The following is a 27,329-nucleotide window of genomic DNA, read 5'->3' as shown; positions in this document are numbered from 1 at the left end:
ATGAACTTAATTAAAATTATTTAATAATATTTTATTACCATTTGTAATTGGACATTGGATATGTACTTCTCATCGAAATGAATAAGCAAAATTGGCATTGTAAAAATCAATTAAAATAAAGAAATTACGAAATATAAAATTAAAATAATAAGATTTTGAGAGAAATTAAATGAAAAGTTGAGAATTGAAAATTTGGATAATTAGAAGAATGTGATTTGAATGCAAAATGACGAAAATGACTTATAGAGGAAAAAACTAGCCGTTTTTAGTTGTTAGAAAAAGATCGTTGGAAAAAATTATTGTTGACTGGAAATGAGTGCGTTTTTATTTCTCTAAAATAGACCTATTTTCTTAACTATAAAAAAATTCAGCCTCAAACCCTTTTGTTTTTTTCTCTAAAAATGGCATATATTTCAAATTTACCCAAATAAGTTGTACTAATTATTATTTTTATATAAAATAGAATCATTATTCGAATAGAATTTATAAGTGTATTAATTCTCATTATATTTAAACAGCATCATCCTTTTCCGAAGATTCAGAATCTACAGTCCTTCACTCCCACTTTACACACGCATTTCACACGCGCTCCCCGCCCTTTTTTCCTTCTTCGCTCCAAACCTTCGATCTTTATTTATATATAAAATATTCATCCAAAATTGAAACAAAACTTTAATTCAAAATTTTTTTTTTTGTTTATTTTGATTTCGCTTTTTGTAAGCGGTCGAATCTTTGAAAGCTTGAAATTTGCTTTTTTGTTTTTAATTTTAATTTTTGCTTTTGGGTTCTCGATTTTTCCACACAGATCATTCCTCGGCTCTAGGGTTTTCTCTCTGTGATTTCATCGGTCTTCTTCTTCTTCCTCCTCTTTCTCTTTCTCTCTCGTAGTGGCCGTTTCTTGTAAGTCTCAATTTTCCTTTTTCCGAATAATTCGTTTCTTATTAATTCATGTTTGATTTGGTAAAATTATCATTGATTCGTTGTTTGTTTGCTTAATAAGACGAAAAAACAAACTTTCCAGCTTGCTTTACTCTGCAGTTTTCTTTATTTTCTTCGTGATCTTAAATATAGTTATAAGTTTTAGTTCTTTTAATTTTACCATGTTGTCTCGGTAGCCCAACAGTGCATTGCATACATCACGAGATCATTTAATTGATTTTTTCCCGTTGTTTTTATGTTTCATATTCTATATATATATACATATTGTCGAATTCAATTTGATGTCCTTTTTTATTTTATGCATTACAAGTAATTTGTTCTAGGAATTTATTAGTCTTTTTATTTTTGCAGGTATTGTTTGTTTATTTATTTTCCTTCTTGGCTCTGATCAAGGCACTGGAGTTTTTTTAATCAATTGGTTGTTAAAATTAGTGACTTGGTTTAGCAGTTTTTCTCTCTATATAGGCTTTTTATACTAAGGAGGAAAAGCGGGGTTTGGAGAATTGCTGTGTGACAAGAAGTGAACCTAATGAGATGGCGTAAGAAGTACGGATGTCGATGAGATTAAAGAACTAGATTTTTTTATAGATAATGTATAGCTAGCTCTTTTTTCTGTACGGATTTCTTGCAATTCTTTTATATACATTTGGTGATTAGGTGGTGTGGTGTTTGTTGGGTACATTAGAATGCTATAATATAAGTTTGAAGAATGGATGAAGAACATATGTTGCTTCCCAGTTGGATGGACAAGAATCCAGCTGAAATGGCAGCCGATTCACGATTCTTCATTTTATCTTGTGTTATCGCTGGCCTAGTTGGTATTTTGACTATAGTTTATACAGCTTTCCAGTGGAGAAGAAACATTAACTTAAGTTGGATGAAAGCTGTAGCTAGGTCGAAGAAAATCCCCAAGACCAAGCATAAGGTTCCTGTGGCTCCTCATACTTGGGAGCTGGAGTCTGTATCCCGTGCTAAGAATTTAAATTGCTGTGCTTGTTTAAAGCCAATGTCGCCCTCTCAAACCCTAGGGCCTATGATATCTTCGGATAGTTTCATTCACCGTTGTAGCATCTGTGGTACAGTAGCTCACTTGAGCTGCTCTTCTAGTGCACACAAGGATTGCAAGTGTGTATCTATGATCGGCTTTGATCATGTGATGCACCAGTGGGCAGTTCGATGGGCAGAGCTTACTGATCAACCTGATGAAGCTTCCTTCTGTAGCTATTGTGAAGAGCCATGTAGCGGGTCTTTTCTTGGTGGATCTCCTATATGGTGTTGCTTGTGGTGCCAACGTCTCCTACATGTGGACTGTCATAGTAGTATGTCTAATGAAACTGGTAATATTTGTGATTTAGGGCAGTTTAGAAGGCTGATTCTCTCACCTCTTTATGTTAAGAAGTTGAGCCCTAATTCTGGATTTCTTAGCTCTATCACACATGGTGCAAATGAGCTTGCTTCTTCAGTACGGGCAACCATTAGGAGTCAGAGTAAGAAGCACCAGCATAATAGTGAAACATCTTTTGATGCAGGCAGTAATGGTAACTTCTGTGACATATCCACAGAGTGTACTGCTGATAGCGCAGAAAATGTAAATGGTTCTCATGCAATAGAAGAGAATTGCAATGGTGGAATGAACGTAGGAACCCCACGCCAAAATGGTGGCATTGATAAGAACATGGAGAAAAAGCCTAGTTTTAAAAGAAGTGAATCGATTAATCAGAAAGACGAGTCTCAAGTATTAAGAATGAAGCAAAAATATGAGCTGATTGACCTGCCACCAGATGCAAAACCATTACTAGTTTTCGTCAACAAGAAGAGTGGTGCGCAGCGTGGATATTCCCTCAAGCTGCGTTTAAACCTTCTTTTGAACCCTGTTCAGGTTTGATTGTTTAGCCATGAAGTTCTCTTTTTCTATTTCATTTATTTATTGGTGGTGGTAGTTGTTTAGGATTAACTCTGCTAAAAATAAATGAAAGCTCACTTTCTTGACATTTTTTAGTCCTAAAACTGCCTAGATTAATTTTTTACCTCCATGGTCTTGGAACTGTTATGACTTATATGTGATCTTAGCTTGAAAAGTAATTAGCATCCTAGCAGATGATAAAGATGATGTGCAAGCTAAACTTGATAAAATCAAGATTGTTGAAACCAGACTGGATCGGTTGATTGGACTGGTTGGGCCAAGAACTGACCGGTGCACTGGTCCGTAGCAAGGCAAAAAACTGGTTGACCTGTGAACTAGTATGAACCGGTTAAATTGGGCGAAAAAACCGGTTGAACCGGTTGAACTGGGTTTTATAATTTTTATTTATATTTTAAATAATTTACTTAATTTGAACCGTAGGACTGGGAACCGATGGCCTGACTGGTTTGACCACTGGTCTGCTACCACAATATTGGATAAAATAGAATATTTTAATAATATATTGATGAAAATAGTTAAAAGTCAGAGTCATCCATCTGTTTCTGGTTATTTGCCTGTTAAAAAAACCACTAGAATATGCACTTGAAGTGGAAGAGTAGCCAAAACAGCCTCTCAAGGTGGCCTAATAATTTTCTAAATTTTTGCTATATCATGCTAGAGTTCATGTTCAGTACTTCAGATATCAGCTTAAGAAAACCGAGAAAGCTGAAACTGTACCTCCACACACTACTACTTGGCCAGGAGTGATTTCCTCCTAATTTTTATAAGTTAAAAGGCAGACTTTTGAGTGTCTTACGAAACTAATAACCTTTTACAGTTACACTTAAATTGGTCTACTTGGACTGGCTTTTTATGTTTTAGCTGATTTTGATTTTAGTTTTTGTTCCTGACTTCTATATTTGTCAATAGTTTCCAGTTTGGTGTTTGTGAGGGTTTCTCTCATTAAAATTGGTCACTATTTTTTTGTTGGTTTTCCAATTTTCTGTTTTTGAGTGGTTTTCTCATTGAAACTTGTCTCAGGTTTTTGAATTGAGTTCAACACAGGGACCAGAGATGGGCCTTTTTTTATTCCGAAAAGTGCTTCACTTGAGAATACTTGTATGTGGGGGAGATGGTACTGTTGGATGGGTTCTTAATGCAATAGACAAGCAAAATTTCATTTCTCCGCCTCCAGTTGCTATTCTCCCTGCTGGAACTGGAAATGATATGGCCAGGGTGCTGTCCTGGGGAGGTGGTTTGGGCGCAGTGGAGAGACAAGGAGGCCTTTGCATGGTGTTGCAACAGATAGAGCATGCTGCAGTGACCATTCTTGATCGCTGGAAAGTAGCTATTCTAAATCAACAGGGGAAGCAGCTTCAATCTCCAAAATTTATGAACAACTATCTTGGTATGCTGATTAGTTCTTCTAAGTCTTCGATAATCTGGTTAAGTTGAATGTATAGGTTGTGAACTTGGAATTTGAATCTTCATAGAGGGCAAGCAAGAGCTAGATCTTAGAGAATATGATTCTATAATAGCTGGTTTTTTGGTTTGGTTGGGTTTCTACTTAGCTGCAAGTTAGACTTTCTGATATTTGTAAATATCTGTTCATCATACCCTGAAATGCCTAAAATCTTGGATCAGATGTGACATTTGGTGATTAAGCTGCCTGATGGGTAGTTTTTAGCTTGTTCAATTATCTTGGTTAGATCAGTGCATTGGTATTTCCAAAGCGTTCCTTATTTACCTATTATAACTTGGTAGTCTTCTCATTGACTATGATTCTTTCACAGGGATTGGTTGTGATGCAAAGGTTGCTTTGGATATTCACAACTTAAGAGAGGAGAATCCTGAGAAGTTCTATAATCAGGTAGTTAAAATCTTTTTGCATTCTGCATTTTGAAATGCTAGGCAAGATGAACAGTGAAAATTGTGTATTGCTTCAACTGAAATGGATTTTTAATTTCTGCCTATCTCGTTATGATAGTTTTGGACTTATCTTCACCGTTTATGTATTTATGAATTCATGGGTTTAGAAATATGAATACATAGACAAATAAAATCATGCCATATATATTCTACATCGGTACATTTTTTTTTCTCTATATGTTTTTTACAATTTAAAATGTTGAGATTTCATCACTCAATTCTTAACTTATAAAAGAACTCTTGTCCATTGATGATGGAACATAGTACTTGTGAGTTTTTATGCAGATCCCTGGCTCTTTCTCGGCCTTTGATTGAATTTATTGATCAACATATCTAATTTAAGGTGTAAACCAGAAGGTTGTGAATAACGTATTAGCTGTGATGTATATAAAGAAATGGAAATTAAAAACCTTGTCAATGGGATGTATCTGCATGAACTAGATGCATTTTGATCCATTTCTATTTTGATAACTTTTGCATGTGCTAGTTGTCTTATATTAATTGGTTATCCAATTCCATATTGCTGAAGCTGCCTCAATATACCTGCAGTTTATGAATAAAGTGCTATATGCAAGAGAAGGTGCAAGGAGTATTATGGATAGGACATTTGCAGATTTTCCTTGGCAAGTTAGAGTAGAGGTGGATGGCGTCGAAATAGAGGTTCCCGAGGTATAGATGCTATCTTTTATTTAGTTACACTTGAGAAAATATAGATATTATGTGATGATTGGTCGTAAGAGTTAAGTCTTGCATATTTTTGAACCTTTTAAAGAAGTTTTCAATTGGAACAATAGCTGCACATAATTCGCTTGGTTTTACCAGTCCATGCTCTCAAACTTGTTTTTGGTTATTTGGCTATCTTTTTTTCTTTTCCCCATCAGAAAGTTCTCTTTCATTTCTTAATAGTTTATACAACGATGCTAAAGTGTTCTATTGTGGAAATAACTATTGGTCCTTAACACTGTAAAATTTATGGTTCTGTTCCAAACTTATACAGGATGCCGAAGGTGTACTTGTTGCAAACATTGGAAGCTACATGGGAGGTGTAGATCTTTGGCAGAATGAGGATGAGACATATGATAATTTTGAACCTCAGTCTATGCATGATAAAATACTAGAGGTTGTCAGCATATCTGGAACTTGGCACCTTGGAAAGCTGCAGGTAATCTAGTCCCTCGATGAAGGCTAAGCTAATGCTTTACATAAACTTTGTATGGCATAGGAGGCATATGAAAACAAGCTCTATCTAAATTGAGCAAATGCCTGGGGAACTTTACTTTGTCACAACATAACACTAATCTTGCTGTTATTTTCTTTCATGCTGGAGAGTAGAGCTTCTAAGTTCTTCATTTAGTTTTTGTCTTTTTGTTTTCCCCCCTTTTGGTTCCTCCTGTTGATTTGAGTTGTAGAAGTTTGCAATCAAAGTTCTGTTGTGGAAAATGTCTCTGAGGCCTGAGCCGTGCTGCATTGTGTTATGACAGGTGGGGCTGTCTCGTGCTCGAAGACTTGCACAGGGACGGTCGATTAAGATACAACTCTTTGCTGCATTGCCTGTTCAAATTGATGGAGAACCTTGGTCTCAGCAGCCTTGTACATTGTCCATTTCGCATCATGGACAGGTTCTCTCTCTCTCTTTCTCTCTCTCTTGGCATTTTATGTCTATTCATGTTCTCTATGGCCTTACAACTTGATAGCGCTAGCGTATACTATGTCGTGTTCTAAATCAGAACCACCATAAATTGCAACAAAACCATAAATGATTATCATTCCTTATTTTTTCAATCATATAATTTGGGCAGGCCTTCATGTTGAAGAGGACAGCCGAGGAATCGCTAGGTCATGCAGCTGCCATAATAACTGATGTGCTCGAGAGTGCTGAAACAAATCATGTAATTAACGCATCTCAGAAGCGAGCTCTTCTTCAAGAAATGGCATTAAGGCTGACTTAATGGCTTTCTTCTATCACGGTACTTGCTGGTCAGTTAGTCGGTGGTTCTTGTTGCACCGAATTTTTCTCAAAAATGTGTTATTTTATATCGATATATGATCTTTCTGCTGCTTTTTATCTTCTTTGCCAAAGCTTCTTGTTGAAGCGCGTGTTTGTATATGAATCTTTTTAAAACATTAATACCAAAGAATCCCTTCAAATATAAAGGGAGGGTATAATTTTGGAAAAAAATAGAATCTTTTAGGATGAAAAGGATGAAAATTATGCCTTGTACGTTTTGCTGAATATGAGAGGTTTTAAAGTTTGACAAATTCTATACAATCCATACATTTCAATGTATTCCTCTGCATATTATTACTTTTAAGCGGATATGTCTTTCAACTATGGCTGGACAGAATCGGATTGGTAGTTGAACTGGTTTTAGGACCAATTGATCGGTCCTGAATCTTAGAAAAACTTGCTCTTTTTTCCTCTTACAGTAATATAAGCTATTTTCCCTCTTTGGATTGAAGTGGGCATATTTATCGAGGCAATTAACAGCCACCAGAATAGTGTAAGAATTTTCCGACTTTGGAAGACCCACACTAAAGTCAAGTGATATGTCTTCTCATGTTCCCGGGATTATAGAAGACCAGCAGGAGCCAATGCTTGGTGTTTGTTCTGTTAAGTTCTATAGTTCTGAAACTTTTGGAGTCATCGAAAGCCATTTTTCGAGTCAAGTCTGTTAAGGGCTAAAAACGGGGATAATATCTTGTTAGCCCCAAACAACAGTGTAACTTCCTCATGCTAGATAGCATCAACCAATTTTAGACGATCTAGATTTTATCTTGATCAACTGTGACATATCACATGACCTAAGAAACCTACTTGAGTCTTGTCAAATAACAATTTGGTTGTGTTGAAGGAGCTCGAGTGTAATTCTTAGATGTTGTTTGCTGCTAAATTGTTAGGGATGACATCCAAGAAGACCAATGAATCTCTAGTCGGAAAAGTCCATTCATGGCATGGTTATGAATTCATACTAACCCGAACGAGTTAAAAAAGCTGTTTTGGTAATGTCGCTAAGATTGACTTTGATTTAGTGATAGTCAGAGAAGACATGGATTTAGAGAAGACAAATGTACCTTATAGTTCACCAAGAATATTTGTCAAGTATGGTTATCCGGTTGACAGTGCCATCCTTCTTTTTGACCAAAAGGATAGGACTCGCAAAAGGGCTAGTGCTGGGATGTATAAAACCTGAACCAAGTAAATCTAAAACTTGTGTTTCAATTTTATATTTCTAAAAAGATGGGTATAGTAAGTAGATTTGTTTATGGGCCGGGTTACTTGTTCAGGTTTGAAGGTCTATCCGAAATTTGAGAGGGTTTAGGTAAAAATATTAGGTTCGAAAAATTGACTTGGGCAAAAAAAAGTAAGCCTGTTTAAAATATGAGTTGGGGTTGGGTTTGAATATTTAAGGCTTGAGCCTTGCTTGACCTGATTCATTTTTAAGTTTATAATATTTTATATTATGTTATTTTTATATATTATGTAATTTATTACATATTAAAAAATAAATTTATGCTAAATATATAATATCACTCTTATGTAAATATTAAAATAATGTTAAGATGACTACATAAACAATTTCAATAAATAAAAGAATATGTAAAATTATTAAATATTAAATTAAAATAATATAAATATTTTAAAAGATAATATGGTCGGACCTAAAATAAGTTTGAATTAGTCATTTGCAGATATGAACAAATTTGGACAAAAGTTTAGGTCTATATTTCAGGCTGAGCTTAGCTTGGACAAGTATAAAATATGTTAATATCTTGCTTAGACCAAATTCGAGTTTGGTCCGATCCATGAACACTTCGAATAATAAATTATATGTCAGTAGTTTGGAATTGGAATTCGGGATGAGAGGCATTGGATGGGTGCGGGAGTGAAAAGGTGTAGACACAAATTCATCCAGTAAAGGTCCAAACATTAAGATGTTGTGTACCTAGTTTCCCATTTTCCTTAGCTAAAAGCTGGAATGTGGCATCTGCCTTGCAACTTACATTTCCATCCATTTAAATGGAAAATAAGCAACATCCCATTCCAATTAGCTTGGATAGTATGAAGAGATGCAAGAGGTTGAGTAGCCAGCTCCCCTAATGGAGAAAAGGAGGTAATTGTGATTTGATAATTCAACTTCCACCATTTCAACGTATTTACTAATTTGGATTTTGAAAAAAGGGAAGAAATTGGACTAGTAGATTAAGGTCGTCAACAATACTTTCAACTACAAAATTATGAGTTGAGCCTTTATCCACAAGTACAAAAATTTCTTCGACACCAATATTTTTTTTGAGCTACACAAATCGTAGGCTTTGAATGATTTATTCTAATTACTTTTGGATATAGATGTTACTGATTTTAATAGTTTATTGATTATTTTATGTAGATACATTACATGCTCAAATTATTAAAATACAAATTAAAATATGATTTTATTGTCAACTCAAGAAATTTACGTTTCGATTTTAAATTTTTTATTTTAATAATAATTTTCATTATTTTTATTTGAAAAGAGAATTAGAATTAGATTTATTTTAAAGAGTAAATAAAACTACTTATATTTTTAGACTTTTTTTATTTAGAAATTTTATTATTATTTATTTCTGGCGTTATTATTATTAGGTTTATTGGATTTATTATTGTTTGAGTTTTATTTTCTTTCGATTAGGAATAGCTAAATCATTATTTTAGTTTTAGGTCAATTATTAATTTAATGTTAGAATTGTGAGATTTTAACTTGTATTTACATTCTTCACTTTGGTATTTATTAATTCTTCGAGTTAGGAGGTAGATACAGTCATCTCGCAACGTCGTTTTAGCACCAAATCGAAGAGAGTGCTCCTTGATTCGATATTGGACGGTATACTATTAGTGAATTAATACGATCTATAATTGTCGTATTCGCCTCAGGAAAGAGTGATCAATTGAGTAAGTGGTTAGATCCGTGAAGGGAATTGACGATCAAGTTTGAACAACCTACGCAATTGGAGCCATTGATTCAAACTGGGTTATTCTAGTTCACAAAACTATCAAGGAATTAAATCATGGAAACTACCTTCAAAGTTATTCGCTCGATAAAAGTTAACCTAGTTTTATGACATTACTAATCAGAAAGGATTGCCTAAAATAATCATGAATGAATTAAGCCAAATATTGCTCCGAAAATTTTTCATAAATTCACGACCAACTAATCAAAATTCAATCAATTCAAGATTCTTCAATGTACCATTTTCCTTTCAAAGAAACAAGTCTGGTCTTCTTTCACCTTATATTGACCAACCAACCCACAAAATACTCTAAATTTAAAGCCTTTGAAATTATGTCAATGTCTCTAACCAAACTTTGACCTTTCTTTTGGAAATTAAAAACTTTTCTTCTAAATTTCTATACTATTTATATTTTTGAATTTAATTTTTCAATTTTATTTTCAAAATTTTGATTTTTTTATTTTTCAGATTTCAAAACTTAGGTCCGATTGTTAACACTGTTAAGATTCGATAGTCCGGCATTTTGAAATAAATGAATACTCAAGTATTGGTCGCCATGTAATAAGAAAAATAACGATGTAAAAGATTTTTAACAATTGCATATTTAAATAAAAAATAAAGGGATTAAATTCCTTGAAATAAAGATAGAATGAATAATTCCAAATGTACAAAATATATATAAATATAGGGGCTCAAAGCATATTTTATCCCAAATAAAATATAAGACTTCACTAATTTGCATACTCGTGTAATGCATGAGATTATCATATATATATCTGAAAGCAATTATATTAAATTAGTTGTTTTTTATATTAAATAAAAGTCATAATAACATAAGTATAATATTAAAAACTAAACATAACTTCTAAAAATTATAAAAATAAAAAGTGAATTTATTATAACGTAATAAATAATAAGTTTAAATATATAATTGTTCCATCGTTGGCTTTTCCTCATACAATTACTGTTGCTTATAACGTTAAATTTGATATTGGTAATTCATTAATTTGTGATTATAACTAACCTCGCTTCGTTTGAACATTAGTGTAATAATATAGGAAAAAATATTTATTATATATGTATTATAATAATTAAAGATAAGTAAACTTTTTATAAAAAATAAAATATCTTTGCTAAAAACAAGGCATGAGAGTGATTAGATATTACAAATTAAATTAATTGATTGCTAACATATTATTATATATAATTATAATAAAAATAATCCCACCCGAGATCCCTATGATCCAAGTATTAAAAAAGGAGCCCATATTCATTATCTTGGGGGCTTTATTATCTTCTTCCTCTCTTCTGTTAGATTAGGAGACTCTTCCCTTCTTTTATTACTACCCTTGATACTGTATATTAAAATATGGGTAAAATTAGACTCCAATTGCATTTCATGCCCCATGTGTTGAATTTTAAAATATTGCAATGTTATTGAAGTTTTCATTTCTTTCCCTTTTTTATATTGCAATTATTAATTTGTAATTTGAAAATACAATCAATTTAAAGCCACCATTAAGTGTTGTATTATTTAAACTTTTCTATTTTATTATTGTTATATTGTTTAAGATAGTTTAAATAAATACTCATATTTATATTTTAAAATATTCATACTTATTATTAAATATATATAAATTTTAGTATATATTTAATATTAAAATATTAATATAAATATTTTTCAATAAAATATAAAAAGATTATTTAAAATTCAAAATTAATATAAATATTATAATAAAATTGTAATATTAAATAATTTATTATATTATTAATTATAAAGAATTAAATATGTATTTTTAATAATATTGAATGTTATAATATTTGATATCAATATTTAAATATTTTAAAATTAAAATTTTATTATTAATACAATAATTTAGGATTTATTCAAATTAATTTTTGTATAAAATAAAACTACTTATAAATGAGAGATTTTTTTTAAATATGACTTGTATCTTTCAAAAGATAGGTTTCGTTAGTCATTTTCCATGAAAAATATACTATTAGAGTTGGATAACCTTTCTCTCGAGGATAATATATATATAATGAAACCAATATTATAAAAATACTTTTGGTTTTCTTTTTTCTTTTTTTTTGCATTTTTTCCTTCTTTTAACCTAAATCCATGAAAAAAAAGGGTTTTATTACCTTTATTTATTCATTTTCATTAAAGAAATTAATTTTTGTAGGTTCTAATCATTTTTGGCTGAGGGTTGTAACTTCTCGAGAGCATACATGACAAAAATTATAATAAGATTAATGTTTAAGAAGAATTAATTAAATTGACTAATTAAACTCATAAACTTTTTTTTAGAAATAATCAAATAGTTTATAACACCATTAAACCTTAATTTTTGATGCATGGTATCCTCTTTATAGCTTTCTTTCCTTGATTTATGCCATTACTGATTTACCCACATGCATCAAGGAAATATCCATTTTGTTTGATTGATTTTAAGTGCTTTTTAACAATCTCATTATATGTCTGGTCATATCTGTTTTTTTTAGCTTAATGTCTATAATTACTCATAGTCTCTTCCCAACTCATAAATAGGAGGATAATGCGTTTCAACAATACAAATGTCAATTAATCTATGACTCCATAGACTTTTATGTGTTTCTTAAATATTTGCTTTTTTTGAACAAATTTCTAAAAAGAAAAACAGTTTTCAAAATTTATATAAAGAAAATCTTTCCAAAAAGAAATTAACTATGACTTTTTAACTATATTTAAGCATATTAATTTATTTTCATAGATTGTTCTTATTCTTCTTTTGGCAGCTAAATATTAGTTTGAAATGTGCTACCTAATTTTAACTCTATTTATTTAGGGATAAATATTAAAATTATACATGAATTTTAATTTAATGTGTAATATTATACAGATTTTTAATTTTGTGTAATTTTATAAATGAAATTTTGATTTGGTTTAATTTTCACAAATAATTGATAACATTATCGAATTAACACCGTTTTATATTGATATATTGTATAAAAAATAATTATATTAATCCAATATGAAAATAAATGTATATATATTCATTTCTTTAATGTGTACAGTTGAACCAAAATCAAAGTTTCATGTATATATTATGAACCGCAATTTAAGTTTCATCTATATAATGGCACCAAATCAAAATTCATGTATCAAATTGCACATATAAATTTGATATTGATCTCATTTACTTAAGTTTGTCCATAATATCCACTTGATTAGTTTGAACTCATAGATGCATTTGAATGTACTAACGCCTCATTTGGTTGGGCTGATACTTGCGTATTGGATTATTTAATGCGTCAATATTACATAACTTGCAAGTAACCATGTAATTGGTAGAAATGTAAATTAATGATCCGATCTTTTTATTTTTCAAATTTATTAAAATTTCTCATGTTAAACAAAATTTTGTAACTTATACCTATAACTTCTCTGTTACTCTTCTTTTCTCAACCTAATCCAAGACAAGGTAAGAAATCTGAAATTCATTTCTTTAATATATATATATATTTTGTTTATTTTCATGAGATAAATTATTTTTGAAAAAATCCATTTGTAACTTTTTTTTAGTTTAACTTTATGGCTCACATTAGTTTCTAAGGCAACTGTATGTTAACTTATTCTTTCTCTCCCCACTTTACCTTCTCTCTTTAGTGTAGTGTTTTGTTTTGTCTAATTTGTAGTGTACTAAGACGATTTTTGGTTGTATGCTTTATCGTGTTGCCACGCTTCCTTGTAGTAATAATTCCTGTCATGGACATTGTCTCTCAACTGTTTTTCCAAAATATTCAATTGCTTACTCGTTTTGTTTTTGTAAGTGAGCTGATTAACCTAAAACTAAACTTACTTTAAATTTAAAAAAAAAAACATTTTTTTTTCTTTCTAAAAATCATATTGAACCATTGTCTTATGTAGCAAAATTGCTGAAAATTTCACTCTTTTAATGCCAAAAAAAATCAACCTATTTATTAGCTAATTGTTTGCTTTCGATGATAATTATACTATATTTAGTCATAATTACACGGATACTTTATAAATCTCAAACTACTAGAGACATTTTGCGTTATGCTAAGAGACATAAATGGTTTCGAAGGGATTTCAATGGGTAAACTGGAAAAAGCCTCTTGCGGGTTCGGTGATCCTTAACACGGATGGTGCAGTGAAGTTAGATTTGGGTATAGCCTCAGCGGGTGGTCTCATTGGCGACCATAATGGGGCTTGGATTGCCGGGTTTTTGCTTAAAATTGGTCGAGCTCATAGTTTGCGTGTTGAACTGTGGGGAGGTATAAAGGCTTATTGACGTCTATGTGCGTTTGGTGGGGGGCTGCCTTGCACTTATGAGAGAGCGTTGGGTAAAAGAAGTTGGTCACGTTATTAGTAAGAGAAATAGATGCGCACATCATTTGATAAATTTGGCACAATCTTTTGACTCTGATATTTTGTTTAAGTGGATGTAAGTTTGTAAACGAGCTTGTTCGTTTCATATTCTATATAAAATTTTTGTTTATACTCATTTATTTAGTTTAATAAACGAACATAAACGAATGTTATACGAATGGCTCACAAACAGTTCATTAAACGTTTCGTTCATTTACGCCCCTAAGCGGATGCTTGTGATGAAGGTGTTATTAGATTTTAATTTTGTTTATGTTACTCTTTTTAATACATATATATATATATATATATAAAAGAATGATTAAATAATAAATTTTGTACATATAATTCAACAAATATACTGGGACTCCATACACCTAGATGTCAAAGTTCCTTTTTAAAAAACATGTTTTGAAAAATAAATTTGGGATTTACTTATATGATGAGACCTAATATTAAAATTTGTAGTAAAAAACCAAATTAACTTAAATTAAAAAAAAAAAACCTTTCCTACTCAAGAACCACGTTGTTTCTCAACATTTAAGCTTCCTTTTCACCGAAATTTTGCTTCAAGTCATATTATTTGTATGAAAAAAATCTATTCTAAAAACGTATTTTTATTTTAAAACGTTTTTTCCTTAAAAAAAAAGTAAAGCTGCTACCAAAAAACAACTTTCCTACTCAAGAACCACGTTGTTTCTCAATATTTACGCTTCCTTTTCACCCGAATTTTGCTTAAAAGTCGTGTTATTTATATACAAATTATGTAACAAATAAAATTTATAAAAAATTTAACATTATAAATAAACGAGGTGTTATTTGAAACTATAAAATTAAAAATATTAAACATCATGTTGTTTTAAGTTAAAATATCCTCTTGTTATTTAATCAAAATAATGTATTGTTAATAATTTCAAACTTAATTAAAATCCGGTTGATAAATGACACTAACTCAATTAATCTTTTAAATAATAAATATATATATCAATGCACGAATTTTAAATTTTATATAATATAAAATATTGATTTATATAAATAATTGAAAATAATTGATACAATTTTCAAATCTATTACTTAACGAAAGTAATTTTCTTAATTTTAGGCAAAAGGAAAAGCATTAATAATTAAACTAAAAATATGATGCTAATAGAATTTTGGTTTAATACTTGATTTCCCCCTTGTATTCTCAATTTGACTTTTTCTTTCTCTACTTCAATTCCGTACATCACGTTAGCCCCTTGACCATAATTATTTTAAACCAATCAAATGTGAGCATGTGGACAACAGTAAAAATGTGAAAGTGAGAATTTCAGTATAAGACAGGAGCCATTGTCAAGGAGTAAAAATGTGATGAGAATTTTGCTCTAATATAAAAGCCCAAATAAATATTAAACTTGCTTTTAAAAATAATAATTACTGTCAAATAAATTAAAAATGAGACATAAGATATATTTTAAAACATTTTAAAATCTTAAAAGAAGGTTGTGAGTTACCAGGGACCATGGGTTTTCGCCTAAAGTTTAGGTTTTTCTAATGAAAGTAGGTCTAAAATCATATTGGATTAATAAAAAAATCATTTATTTTTACTTTTTATACCATTAAATCATATTATTTCTAACGTCACATATGATTTTATGTGCTTAATCTTTACTTAATTTTTAAGCATTATTCTATGAATTGTTCAACATAATTAAAATATATTAGTTTATTTATCAATTCAATTATTATAGTAATAAATATTTTTCAAATAATAATTAAATCATTTTTACCATATCCAAATTGCTCAAAATAATAATTAATAAACATAATTAATTTGTTCATTAAATATATATTTTTAGTTTATTTTCTAGCCATTTATCTATTTGACCCTTCTTTTACGAGATAATTGCGTCAGAAAAGTGCCAAAACTAAAGAAAGGTCTAATCTTTCTCTTCCCCTGTACTCTTCAGACGTTCACAATTTAGTCCATTTATTTTTAGTTCAATTTCTCCGCTCGTCTTATTTCAAAAATTAATGCCCAATTGATAGTATATTAATTAAATTTCATTAAATATAAATACATGTTATCCGTTCGAGTTTAATTTTTAAATTAAGACTTTGAGTTAAAAAGTCCATACTCAAATTTAAAATAAAAATCTATTAACAGTGTTATCAATTCACTTCAAATTTAAATAAAATAAATAGTTAACTAAATTCTTGGAATTAAAAGTAAAAATATTAAATTCTGCTGTTAGTCATTGTCTTTATGAAAGTTGTGGATTTAGTCCCTATATTTTTATTCGATCAATTTCAATCATTATACTTTTCGAATTGGTAAATTTTAGTCCTTATACTTTTCAATTTTTGAAATATTAGTCCAGGCTCAAACAATAGCAGTTAAATCATTTTAAGTCCTATACTTTTCAAAAATTTGAATCATTTTAAGTCCTATACTTTTCGAAATTTGATGATCCATCATTGGATTTTTAGTGAGTAATATGTGAAAATAATAAGTTGACATAACATTATACATATGATAATATGTTTGATGCATCATATTTTGGAAATAGCGAAGTTTACTAAATGAATTTAACAACTATTGTTTGGTGAGGATTGAAATTTCAAAATTTGGAAAGTACAGATACTAAAAATGATCAAATAAAAGGAACAGGATTAAATCCATAACTTTTGTTAAGTATAGGGAGTAATAGAAAAATTAAACCAAGTGTTAAATTCCAAAATTCTGAAAAGTATAAGGACTGAGAGCAGAATTAAACCCCTAAGGACACGTTACATCGCAAAACGCGTTTCGGTGTCAGAAGTGAAGCCGTTTGCCCAGTTGCCTGCCCATTGATACTTTAAAAACAGGCAAACTCTCGTTTTTTTAAAATTTTTGATGTGAGTTTTATAATTTATTTTAAGATGGAATAATTTGGTGTTCAGGGTTATAACATGAATTCTTGTTCTCTAAAATTGATCATAAAAAATGGAATTGAAAGTAATTTTTTTTAAGGAAAAAGGAAAAATGAAAGTTACAGAATAAATTTCCATAGTTTCGTAAAATAGACAGGTGACAGTCATTGGTGTGGCTTTGGAAACGTGTTGAACATTCCCAGTTCTACCTTTTTTTTGTGAAAATCAGACTTTGCTTTTGATGTGTGAAAACAAACATATTAGATCTGAAGTAATAGATACATGTTCTTTTTTCTGCCTATTTAAGGACCTCTCTCCCTTGGGTCCTTCTTATCATTAAAATTATCTTCTTCCCCCTTTCTTTGATTTCTCTCAATTCTTCATACTTTCAAGGTACTTCTTTTTATCATTGCATGCACTGTTTCAGTAGGTTGCTGGTTTATGTTTGTTTTCCCAAGATAATTTAAGTCTAACATAAAGCTTTTTCCTTGTTTTAAGGTTGTAGGAAAGTGAAGAAATGGTGAAGATTTGTTGTATTGGAGCTGGTTATGTTGGAGGTCCAACAATGGCAGTCATTGCACTCAACTGTCCCTCCATTGAAGTTGTCGTTGTTGACATCTCGGTTACTCGAATCTCAGCCTGGAACAGTGATCAATTACCAATCTACGAGCCAGGTCTTAATGAAGTGGTCAAACAATGCAAGGGAAGGAACCTGTTCTTCAGCACCGACATAGAAAAACATGTCTCCGAAGCAGACATAATCTTTGTCTCTGTAAACACACCCACCAAAACCCGAGGTCTCGGTGCTGGCAAAGCTGCAGACCTCACATATTGGGAAAGTGCAGCAAGGATGATTGCTGATGTATCAAAATCCAACAAAATCGTCGTCGAGAAATCGACGGTTCCGGTCAAAACAGCCGAAGCTATCGAACGGATCTTGACACATAACAGCAAAGGGATCAAATATCAAATTCTATCCAACCCAGAATTTCTTGCCGAAGGGACTGCAATTCAAGATCTGTTTAAACCAGACAGGGTTCTTATTGGTGGAAGGGAAACCCCTGATGGTTTAAAGGCAATTCAAGCATTGAAAGATGTTTATGCTCATTGGGTACCTGAAGATCGTATCATTACGACTAATCTTTGGTCTGCCGAGCTTTCTAAACTTGCGGCTAATGCATTTTTAGCTCAACGGATTTCATCGGTTAATGCAATGTCAGCTCTATGTGAAGCTACCGGTGCCGATGTTTCACAGGTTTCCCATGCCGTCGGTAAGGACTCGAGGATTGGACCAAAGTTCTTGAATGCTAGTGTTGGGTTTGGTGGATCTTGTTTTCAAAAGGATATATTGAATTTAGTATATATATGTGAATGTAATGGATTAGCCGAAGTTGCAAATTATTGGAAACAAGTGATTAAAGTGAATGATTATCAAAAGAATCGATTTGTAAATAGGGTGGTCTCGTCGATGTTCAACACGGTTTCCGGCAAGAAAATTGGTATAATGGGATTTGCATTCAAGAAAGATACGGGTGATACACGGGAGACTCCGGCTATTGACGTATGTAAAGGCTTGTTGGGGGATAAGGCTCGGTTGAGTATTTACGATCCGCAGGCGACTGCGGATCAGATTCAGCGGGATTTGACGATGAACAAGTTTGATTGGGATCATCCAATTCATCTTCAGCCCATGAGTCCAACCGGTGTGAAGCAAGTGAGTATTGCTTGGGATGCTTATGAAGCAAGCAAGGATGCTCATGCTTTGTGTATTCTTACTGAATGGGATGAATTCAAGACGCTTGATTACCGGAGAATTTTCGACAATATGCAGAAGCCGGCATTTGTGTTTGATGGCCGGAATGTCGTGAATGTGGAGATGTTGAGGGACATTGGTTTTATTGTGTATTCCATTGGGAAGCCGCTTGATCCTTGGCTTAAGAACATGCCTGCTGTGGCATGACCGACCTATCTTTCTCTTTTTAACTATACTACTATCCGAAAACTTCATTTTACTTAATTTTTATTTTTAACACCTAAGTTTGTATTTTTTATTTTTATTGTTACTTTCAAATTATATTTATAGCAAAATTTGTTATTTCTATGAAACTAGATGTAATTTTATTTAGTTCCTTATACTCGAATTCGAATCTTATCACGTGAAATTGAGCTTTCAGTTATATAATTTATATACTATGTAGTATCTCTTATCCGATTTAATAATTAGGAATATTACAGTAAAACTTTTTAAAATCTTTTATAATATTTTGGCACTTAATATATTATTGTTGGACTCAATTCAGGCCCGATTCTGAGGTAGTTTGGGAGTGCGGTTGTCTAAGGCCTATGGTTGCAAGGGGTTTAAAAAAAAATTTCAACTTTTAACGTGCAAAAAAAAAATCTTCAATTTTTTAAGTTTTCTTATCGATGCAGACAAAAAAAAAAGAAAAAGAAAAAGAAAAGGGGTAACAATTTTTTTATTTTATTATATTAGATTTTCTATTTTTTTTAAAAGGACCATGATTTATTATTTCGTCTAGAGCTCAAAAATGTCAAGAATGGGGTTGACTCAATTTCAACCTTTGAAAATTTATTTTGTGTTTGTTATAAAAATTTATACATATATCCACCATCCGAGCTTATTTCATAGTCTTAAGATTTAATTTTATTTATTCTCATTAATTCATCACAAATTAGTATTTATAACTTAAACAAATATTCCAAATCACAGACCAATCTAACTTATTAATTTCAAATTTCTACCATTTAATTTCATACATGTTTATTTATCAAATATTTTATGGAATCAAATATATAATAATTATGTTCATGTTTATACTTAAATGTTTCAAAATTTACAAAACAGTCCCTATGCCTCAGGTTTTACCGTTTTCATAAAACAATCCCTGAAATTCAAATTTTATAGTTTTTATGATTTAATCCCTAAAATCCTAAATTTACATAGTTTTACAATTCAGTCCCTATAAATCGGATATTCTTCTTTTACAATTCAGGTCTTAAATCCCGTTTGCATTTTTTTTTCAGATTCTACAACTAAAATTGTCAAAATTTCCACAAATTAGTCCCTGATTTTGAACCATTAAACTTTCATATTCTGTTTTCAGAATTTTAAATTCTCAAATCATATAATCATCCTAAAACTCATGTTTTGAAATCTTTACAATTTAGTCCTTCTAATTCAAAACATTCTAATTGAAGTACAATGTTTCTAATACTTTAGATATCATATTATTATAGTCTTATAATTTCTCTATTTAATTCCTTGATTTTTAAATTTTTCATAATTTTCAATTTAATCCTTATTTAAAATTTTATTAAATTAACCACTTAAAATCATTCACCATTCACATCATACATGAGCATAACTTTCATCACTTAGAACATAGAAAATAAGAATACACACCTAATCCTTACAATTTCACATCAAATTATACATTCAAATAAACATAACACAATAATTGGAACAACTTACCCATGCTTTCTCCCACTTCCCTTCACATCCTCTAGCCTCCATGGTTGGTTTCATATGAAAGGACAACCTTGAATTAGAATTAGATGTAATACCTCACTTTTAACTTTAAAGAATGAACCAAATTGAAATAAATGCAAATCTTTTTTTTTTTAAAATAGGAGAATAATTTCTCTTTACATCTATAGGCTTTTCTTTATTTAATATTTAATTAATAAAATCAATGGTTATGATTTTAATCCAATAGCTATAATTTCTATATCTCTTTTATAATTTAAAATTCAAAAATAATATTTAATGATAAAATGACTAAATTGTTCTTTAAAATATATTTTCATATTTAAGACATAATGGTAAAATGTATTTGACCTTGTACTTCATCTTTCACAAATTTTTAATTTAATCTTAATTTACTAAAATTTTACTATTCATTCTTTCTTTTCTAATGTCTAAATTTGGACTTTACTATCATTATTTAATTGATAAACTCTCGCATTTGAGAAAAATTGCTATTTATTTTTCGAAATACTATTATTAGTGACATTGAGATTTTCGAGGTGCCACATGCTATGTATGAATTTTATTCGATTTTTTTATTTTGTCCGTTGTTATATTTTATACTGTTTGATTTTAGGTATAATGATTTATTTGACCGTCCAACTTTATAAAAATGTCATTTTAACCCTCCATTTAATTTTTCATCTCTTTTAGCCCAAAATGGATGGAACAACTAATGTTTGTTAACTTTGCTGACATGGCAGCCCACGTGTATTTTGCGTTAGTAATTAATTAATTTTTTAAAATTAAAAAATTAGTAAAAATTATAAAATAATTGTTCCATCTATTTTGGGGTGATTTGACAAATAACACAAGTTTAAAGGCTAAAAGAGACAAAAAATTAAATAGATAGCTAAAATAATTTTTTATTTGCCAAATAAATTATTATACTCTATTAATAATAAACCTTTGAAAGATGTACATTTAAAATCAAGACGTTTGTGTCTCCCAAAATCATACTTCCCTATACATCGGACACAAAGACTTGAGCACTATGTTTGGATTGCAGTAAGAGAAAAGAGAAATCGTGTTTCTTTCATAACATAATTTTTACATGAGAGAACTCCCTTACTTTCACTTGTTTATCCTTAATTTTTAATACCCAATTCGGGGAGGTGAGAGGAAAGGAAGATTAATAATTTTCATTTATTAAAATGTCATTTTATTCTTTGAATTTTCTCTATTTAATGCATTCAAAATATTTGCTTATTACTTTTGTTGTGAATAGTTGTATTCTTCTGAATTATTCCCACTTTTTCAAGTATATTAGAACTCTTTTACTAAATTGATAAACTATAAAATTATTTTTACATATTTGAATTGTTAATATCAAATTAATTTACACTTTTTTTATCAAATCTTGTAATTATCATTTTATGGACAACATTGATTTTATAATTTAATTTAATTATTATATGTTATTTAAGTAAGGTTATAATTAGAAAAACTATTTAAACATTTATTTTATTAAATTTAGAAATAATATTTCCTTATTTTCTTTTAACCTTCCTTTCCTTTATTTTAATTATCCAAAAATTCAAGGAAATAACCAAAGTGAGGCAGTTTAAGCTTTTGATGAAATCATGAGTTATATAATCTTAACTCTTCTTTAAAACTTGAAATTTCATTAATACAAAATGTGATATTTTTTGATAATTTCTATATCTTGAATTCCAGCTTTCAGCTGTTTACATAAAACACCATATGTATACATATAATATTGATACAAGTAAAAGCAGCAGATAATGCTAAAGAATACAGTGTTAAATGAAAATTGTGGTAATCAAGTTGATTTTCTGGAGGGTAAGATTAAACCAAGAAATCGGTATCCGAAAGTTCAAGGACCTTGTGAGCACCAATGGGGTCTACTCCGGGCCGGAACCCGTTCCCTTCAATATACCTGGATTTGGCATAAAGAAAGGGGTTAGATATTTGTTTCTTTTTTCACCTTTGTGGTTTTGTAACTGCCTACTTTTATATGTAAATTAAGTGATGAAAACCACTCACAGTTCTTTCAAGAAAGGATGCTTATAGAATGCATTCGGAATTCGGCCTGAGAATTGATTATGATCCAAGTACCTGTTATCGTCCACGATCGAGACCACATGTTAAATATCGCAAGAATGTATGCATTCATGCAAAACCCGTATTTCATATGCTAAACATAAAAAAAAGTCCGTATTTCTAAATCAAGCTAGACTCAAGTGTGTTAGAAAATCTCACAAATATGTTAGCTTCGGAATATCGGCGAGTGCCGTTGGTATCACTCCAGACATCTTGTTGTATGAAAGGTATCTGAAACCAATAAAAAGAAAGTAAAAAAAAAAAAAGAGCCAAAGAGTCTCATAAAATACAAAATCAATATATTATTGGTACTTACAATATCTCCAAATTTGTCACATTTGAGAGCTGAGCCGGAACTCCTCCGGTCAAATAGTTGTTATTCAAATATCTGCATCAAATGCAAGCCTTAAGCAACTTTGAATCGGATCACATGGAAAAACAAATCATTTCACAAAAATAATGGATGAGTTCCATAGCACATTAACCAACTAAAATATAACATACAGATTTCGTAGAACTGGGAAGCAGCCTTCAATACGAATAAGCTCCCGAATGGTACCAACCAAATGGTTATTACCGACATCCCTGGAGAAACAAACACAATCGTTTGGCATAATAATGAAAAAAAAACTTTTCATAGAAAGGTAAAGCAAATAGCAGACAGTATGCTTACATGTGCCGAAGGTTTTGTAAAGTGCCCAATTCGGGCGGAATTCGCCCAGTGAAACGGTTTTCTTGAAGATAGAGATAACGGAGCTGGGGTAAATTTGCAAGCTCCTTCGGGATCTCGCCCTTAAAATTATTAAAGCTCAATGACCTGAAGAAAGTTCAATTAGATATTCCCGAACTCATTCCAAAATGCAAGCACATAAAATCACATTCAACACTGAGAGAGATACTTTGGGAAATATAAGAAGAAAATACTCACAGATGGGTTAGTTTTTTAAGCTCCCCAATCTCCGGAGGAAGGACATCTTGGAGCTTATTCCACCTCAAATTTCTGTGCGATTCATAGAAGTTGGTCATTGGAAATTAAAAGAAACATATTCTTGGATGAAAGATAATGATATTTTGAAGAAAATAAATTGTTTTTGTCAATAATTTTATCTGCCATTTATGGAAATGAATGGTGCGTTTTTTAAATATTGGTCTAGATATCACAACAGGATTAATATCCAATAATGAAGCCTGGATCAACCAATGATTATAATGTAGCAAACTGTGGACATGGTTCTGATATTTTTATACAACATACCTATGATGCTCCAACTCTATTTTATTTATTTATTTATTATGTACTGTGTCCAACCCATTTTCGTAAACAAGTATAGAGATATGACCCTCCAAAAATATGGAAAACCTAAGGAAAAAAAGGAAAAATTAAACATATCCATGCCAGGCACATACCCGTATCTGACACTTACACTAGAATCCAAGTAACATAGTAGCATGCTATATAACCTAGCTGGTTTGCATGGTATACTTCAGAGCAATTACTTCACTAACAATAAAGACCTGGAAATCATAATTGCTTCACTTATGGCAAATTGCAATATAAGTATGTGAAATGAGTCAATTCATACAGATATTTGGAGAGAGTTACTCTAAAGTCGTCCACATAACAGTATAACAAAGAAGAAAACTTACAACATTCTAAGTCGTCTTAGCCGGCCAATTTGTGGAGGTATTGGGCCAGTCAGCTTGTTGTTATGGAGATCCCTGTCACAATAGAAATGTCAAGAAGGAAAAATAGTTCCACTTAGAAATCTGAAAGCTAAAACATCTACATGATAACCCATCAACACGGGTATGATATTTTGTGTGTGAATATATTTGTACTTTTTTGTTAGTGAAATCACATACTAAGATACCATAGAACAGATTATTTCATCGCTATTTCAGGGGATCGTAATTTATGTAAACGTTGAAAACATTGATTTCGAATGAGTGATGTATAAGTTGTGCACATGAACTTATGCAGACATGCAAATATGCATCAGGCATAGCAAGGTGATAGATGCAGGTGAGAAGATTATGGGGACGTTATAAAAAAGACTCCATGCTTGCATCAAGCTTTTGAGTTATTGAGGGTTTTTTTTCCAATTTTTACGCCAATCTCATCTGCATGTTCTATGGATCAAAAGCATGAAATAACACTCAAATACATGCAACATTCTAACTCCTAAAAACCATGGTTCTAAAAATAGGACTAGTGGTTGAACTAATCAGACCACTGGTTCCCGGTTCGACCGCCTGTCCAGTTTTGATTAAATGAATTATTAAAAATTCATAAAAATTTTAACAAAATTATTTAAAAAATTATAAAACCGGTTCAAGCACTGATTCAACCAGTTCTTTATCTTTGTTCAATCGGTCCCGAGTGGTTCACTTAAAAGCCAGTTCAATCCCTTTGTCAGACCAGTATATTGGCCGGTTTCTGGCCCGACCAGTAGGTCCGGCCCGGTTCCAACAACCATGCTAAAATCTCCAAAATGAATTTATGGGCATCAGACTTGATCTTGTAATATACAAGTTCGTGTTAACAAGGGATCTGATTACCATTTCGGAGCACAGTCAAGAAAAAAAAAGAACATGTTTCTTTTCACATCTGAGAAACAAATATTTTAGCTTACTACATGAGAAAGAGTGAACTCACAATCTTGTTAAATCCAATAAATTAGTTACAGCAATAGGAAAAGGACCAACGATGGATACGGCATACACTTCCCTGTAAAAGAAAATAGTAATAATAGCAATTCAAGGTCAGGGTCAATACAAGCCAACAGAATAACATACAATAGTGAATCAAGGCAGAAAAGTAGTCACTTGAATATCTTTCAAGTAGCCTCTAAAATGAGATAAGATACAAATCGAAAAGAAAAAAAAAAAAAACACATAGAATGAGAAACCAAAAAGTGATTGAATTCAATCATGGCAGAACAGTATTCACCTTGGCATCTTTCCCCCAATCCGTAATGTAAGATATAACATAAATGTGAATGAAACATAGAATGTTGAATCAATGGTGAAATACATTTGCATTGTTCATTAGATAAACAAAGGCATTAGAATTCAATCATGGCAGAGTGGTACTCATTTCGGAATCTTCCACCCAAACCGTAACATAAGATATAGATACAAGTTGGAATGAAATATAGAACAAGAATCAACAGCAAAAGGCATTTGCATTGTTCATTAGATGGCATTTGTGAAGCAAAGACACATCCCTTTCACTAATAAGCATATTAAGCAAAAACAGAATGCATAGCAGATATGATACATACAGTTCAGTAACAACTCTATAGTCTCCTTGAGTTGAACATGTTACACCAGACCAAGGCGGTAAATCACCATCACCACAAGGATCGTCCCCGATCCATGCATATACAACTCTCCATCCAAGTGATGCTTTTATCTCATTTAAGGCTTTTACTGCAATAAAACTAACCAAATATCAACCCATTGCATCAAAACATATTTATGCTCTATTTTAATTTTTTTAATGATGATAGCTTCAATTCTCACAAAATCTGCAGTAACAATAAACATCAGATATCCCTAAAAACCAACTTTAAATTTCTAATTGATCAATTTAAGCTGCTCCACAAGAATTCAAGCTAAATGAGTAGTGCGTTAAAAGTTGGCTAAAAAAGATGAAAACACAAGTGAAGAACCAAGCAGAGCACAATAACTAAAAGAAACAGTTAGTTTGGACCCAAAAGAACATTGGGGATTTTACTTTATATAAAAAATGACATTCTGGGTAAACTTTTTTTCCTTCTATATCAATTATTTCTAGCCATATTTTCTCAGCAACCAAACAGAGCAAAAAGAAAGGGAGATCTAAGTAGAAAGAGCAAAAAAAATAAAGAAGGAAAACTTACCATCTCTCTTGAGAGTTTTGGAGTGAGCAATGGAGACCGAGAAAGCTAAAAAGCAAATCAAAGTTAGTGGCCAAAGGGAAACCATTTTCGGGAGCATAGACAAAGATCTAACCCCAAATGAACTGAAATTGAACTCCTTTTTCCTTGTAACTTATAAGAAAAAGCTAAATTGGAGATCCGCCTATGGCCAGTTGGCAGCTTTCTACATACATACATACATACATACATATATATCTTCTAAGATTTAGAGGGTAGTTTTATACTCAAGTCTTTCCGTGTTGACGTTTGCCGACAATCTTACAAATGGATTTTGGACAGTAAAAACAAATTTACAGAAATGGGTTAATAAAATAGATTTTTAATTTTCATTTCTATCTTTATTTTGTTATTTTTATTTAGATTTCCTTTCCAAAAAGTTAAGAAAATTGGAGGATAGAAAATTTTCCTTTTATTTTTTATTTTTATAATTTACAAAATTTTAAATTAGTAATGGTAAAATTATACTTTAGCCCTCAAATATGATAAAATTTTGATTCAATCTTTTAAAAATTATAAAGATATAGACTATTAAAATAGTAAAATTATATTTTTACTTTCATAAAATATACAATTTAATTTCATCCAATAAATTTTTTGACTTGACCTTGGTTAAAAAGAAATTCAATCTTATATTTACTTAGAAATTATTGTTTTTGTCAAAAAATTTTAAATAAAGTATATAATAATAAAAATATGTTAACAATGTTATATGGTTAAAAATGTTTTTGATAAAAACAAATTCATTTATTTCTTAACATGTCATTACGGACAATA

At 30.8% G+C, this 27,329-nt stretch overlaps 3 protein-coding genes across 4 annotated transcripts; 2 read left to right on the top strand and 1 right to left on the bottom strand.

Annotated features, from left to right (window-relative positions):
• Positions 1-557: 557 nt before the first annotated feature.
• On the top strand, positions 558-7,058 carry LOC105788231 (diacylglycerol kinase 1). The gene is made up of 8 exons (XM_012615013.2): positions 558-900; positions 1,291-2,818; positions 3,884-4,250; positions 4,636-4,712; positions 5,321-5,440; positions 5,769-5,933; positions 6,253-6,390; positions 6,571-7,058. The coding sequence occupies exons 2-8, from the start codon at positions 1,649-1,651 to the stop codon at positions 6,718-6,720; spliced, it is 2,187 nt and encodes a 728-aa protein (XP_012470467.2). The 5' UTR covers positions 558-900; positions 1,291-1,648; the 3' UTR covers positions 6,721-7,058.
• A 10,194-nt stretch (positions 7,059-17,252) lies between these two features.
• LOC105788243 (UDP-glucose 6-dehydrogenase 5) lies at positions 17,253-19,130 on the top strand. The gene is made up of 2 exons (XM_012615042.2): positions 17,253-17,417; positions 17,523-19,130. The coding sequence occupies exon 2, from the start codon at positions 17,542-17,544 to the stop codon at positions 18,982-18,984; it is 1,443 nt and encodes a 480-aa protein (XP_012470496.1). The 5' UTR covers positions 17,253-17,417; positions 17,523-17,541; the 3' UTR covers positions 18,985-19,130.
• A 3,043-nt stretch (positions 19,131-22,173) lies between these two features.
• On the bottom strand, positions 22,174-26,737 carry LOC105788250 (probable leucine-rich repeat receptor-like protein kinase At1g35710). Of its 2 annotated transcripts, XM_012615053.2 has the most exons (11): positions 26,517-26,737; positions 25,917-26,064; positions 25,289-25,360; positions 24,280-24,351; positions 23,561-23,632; positions 23,306-23,449; positions 23,137-23,217; positions 22,949-23,020; positions 22,792-22,863; positions 22,576-22,647; positions 22,174-22,468 (listed from the first exon to the last, which is right to left on the bottom strand). In XM_012615053.2, the coding sequence occupies exons 1-11, from the start codon at positions 26,611-26,613 to the stop codon at positions 22,378-22,380; spliced, it is 993 nt and encodes a 330-aa protein (XP_012470507.1). In that variant the 5' UTR covers positions 26,614-26,737; the 3' UTR covers positions 22,174-22,377. The 2 variants fall into 2 exon arrangements, with proteins under 2 accessions (XP_012470507.1, XP_012470514.1); XM_012615060.2 differs by lacking the exons at positions 25,917-26,064; positions 26,517-26,737 and adding an exon at positions 25,583-25,825.
• Positions 26,738-27,329: the final 592 nt, after the last annotated feature.

The sequence above is a fragment of the Gossypium raimondii genome, chromosome 7 (assembly GCF_025698545.1).
Source record: "Gossypium raimondii isolate GPD5lz chromosome 7, ASM2569854v1, whole genome shotgun sequence".
In the NCBI taxonomy this organism is placed as follows: Eukaryota; Viridiplantae; Streptophyta; class Magnoliopsida; order Malvales; family Malvaceae; genus Gossypium; species Gossypium raimondii.
The sequence above is the reverse complement of the archived record's forward strand: the minus strand, read 5'-3'. Positions and strand labels throughout refer to the sequence as shown.

Excerpts from the sequence above, each read along its gene's own strand:
- LOC105788231 (XM_012615013.2), top strand. The coding sequence starts at position 1,649 with ATGGATGAAGAACATATGTTGCTTCCCAGTTGGATGGACAAGAATCCA. Across the intron at positions 2,819-3,883 it reads TTCTTTTGAACCCTGTTCAG|GTTTTTGAATTGAGTTCAAC; the intron begins GTTTGATTGTTT and ends AACTTGTCTCAG. Across the intron at positions 4,713-5,320 it reads CTGAGAAGTTCTATAATCAG|TTTATGAATAAAGTGCTATA; the intron begins GTAGTTAAAATC and ends ATATACCTGCAG.
- LOC105788243 (XM_012615042.2), top strand. The coding sequence starts at position 17,542 with ATGGTGAAGATTTGTTGTATTGGAGCTGGTTATGTTGGAGGTCCAACA.
- LOC105788250 (XM_012615053.2), bottom strand. The coding sequence starts at position 26,613 with ATGCTCCCGAAAATGGTTTCCCTTTGGCCACTAACTTTGATTTGCTTT. Across the intron at positions 24,352-25,288 it reads TTATTGGATTTAACAAGATT|GGATCTCCATAACAACAAGC; the intron begins GTGAGTTCACTC and ends CTATTGTGACAG. Across the intron at positions 23,633-24,279 it reads CTAAGACGACTTAGAATGTT|AAATTTGAGGTGGAATAAGC; the intron begins GTAAGTTTTCTT and ends TGAATCGCACAG.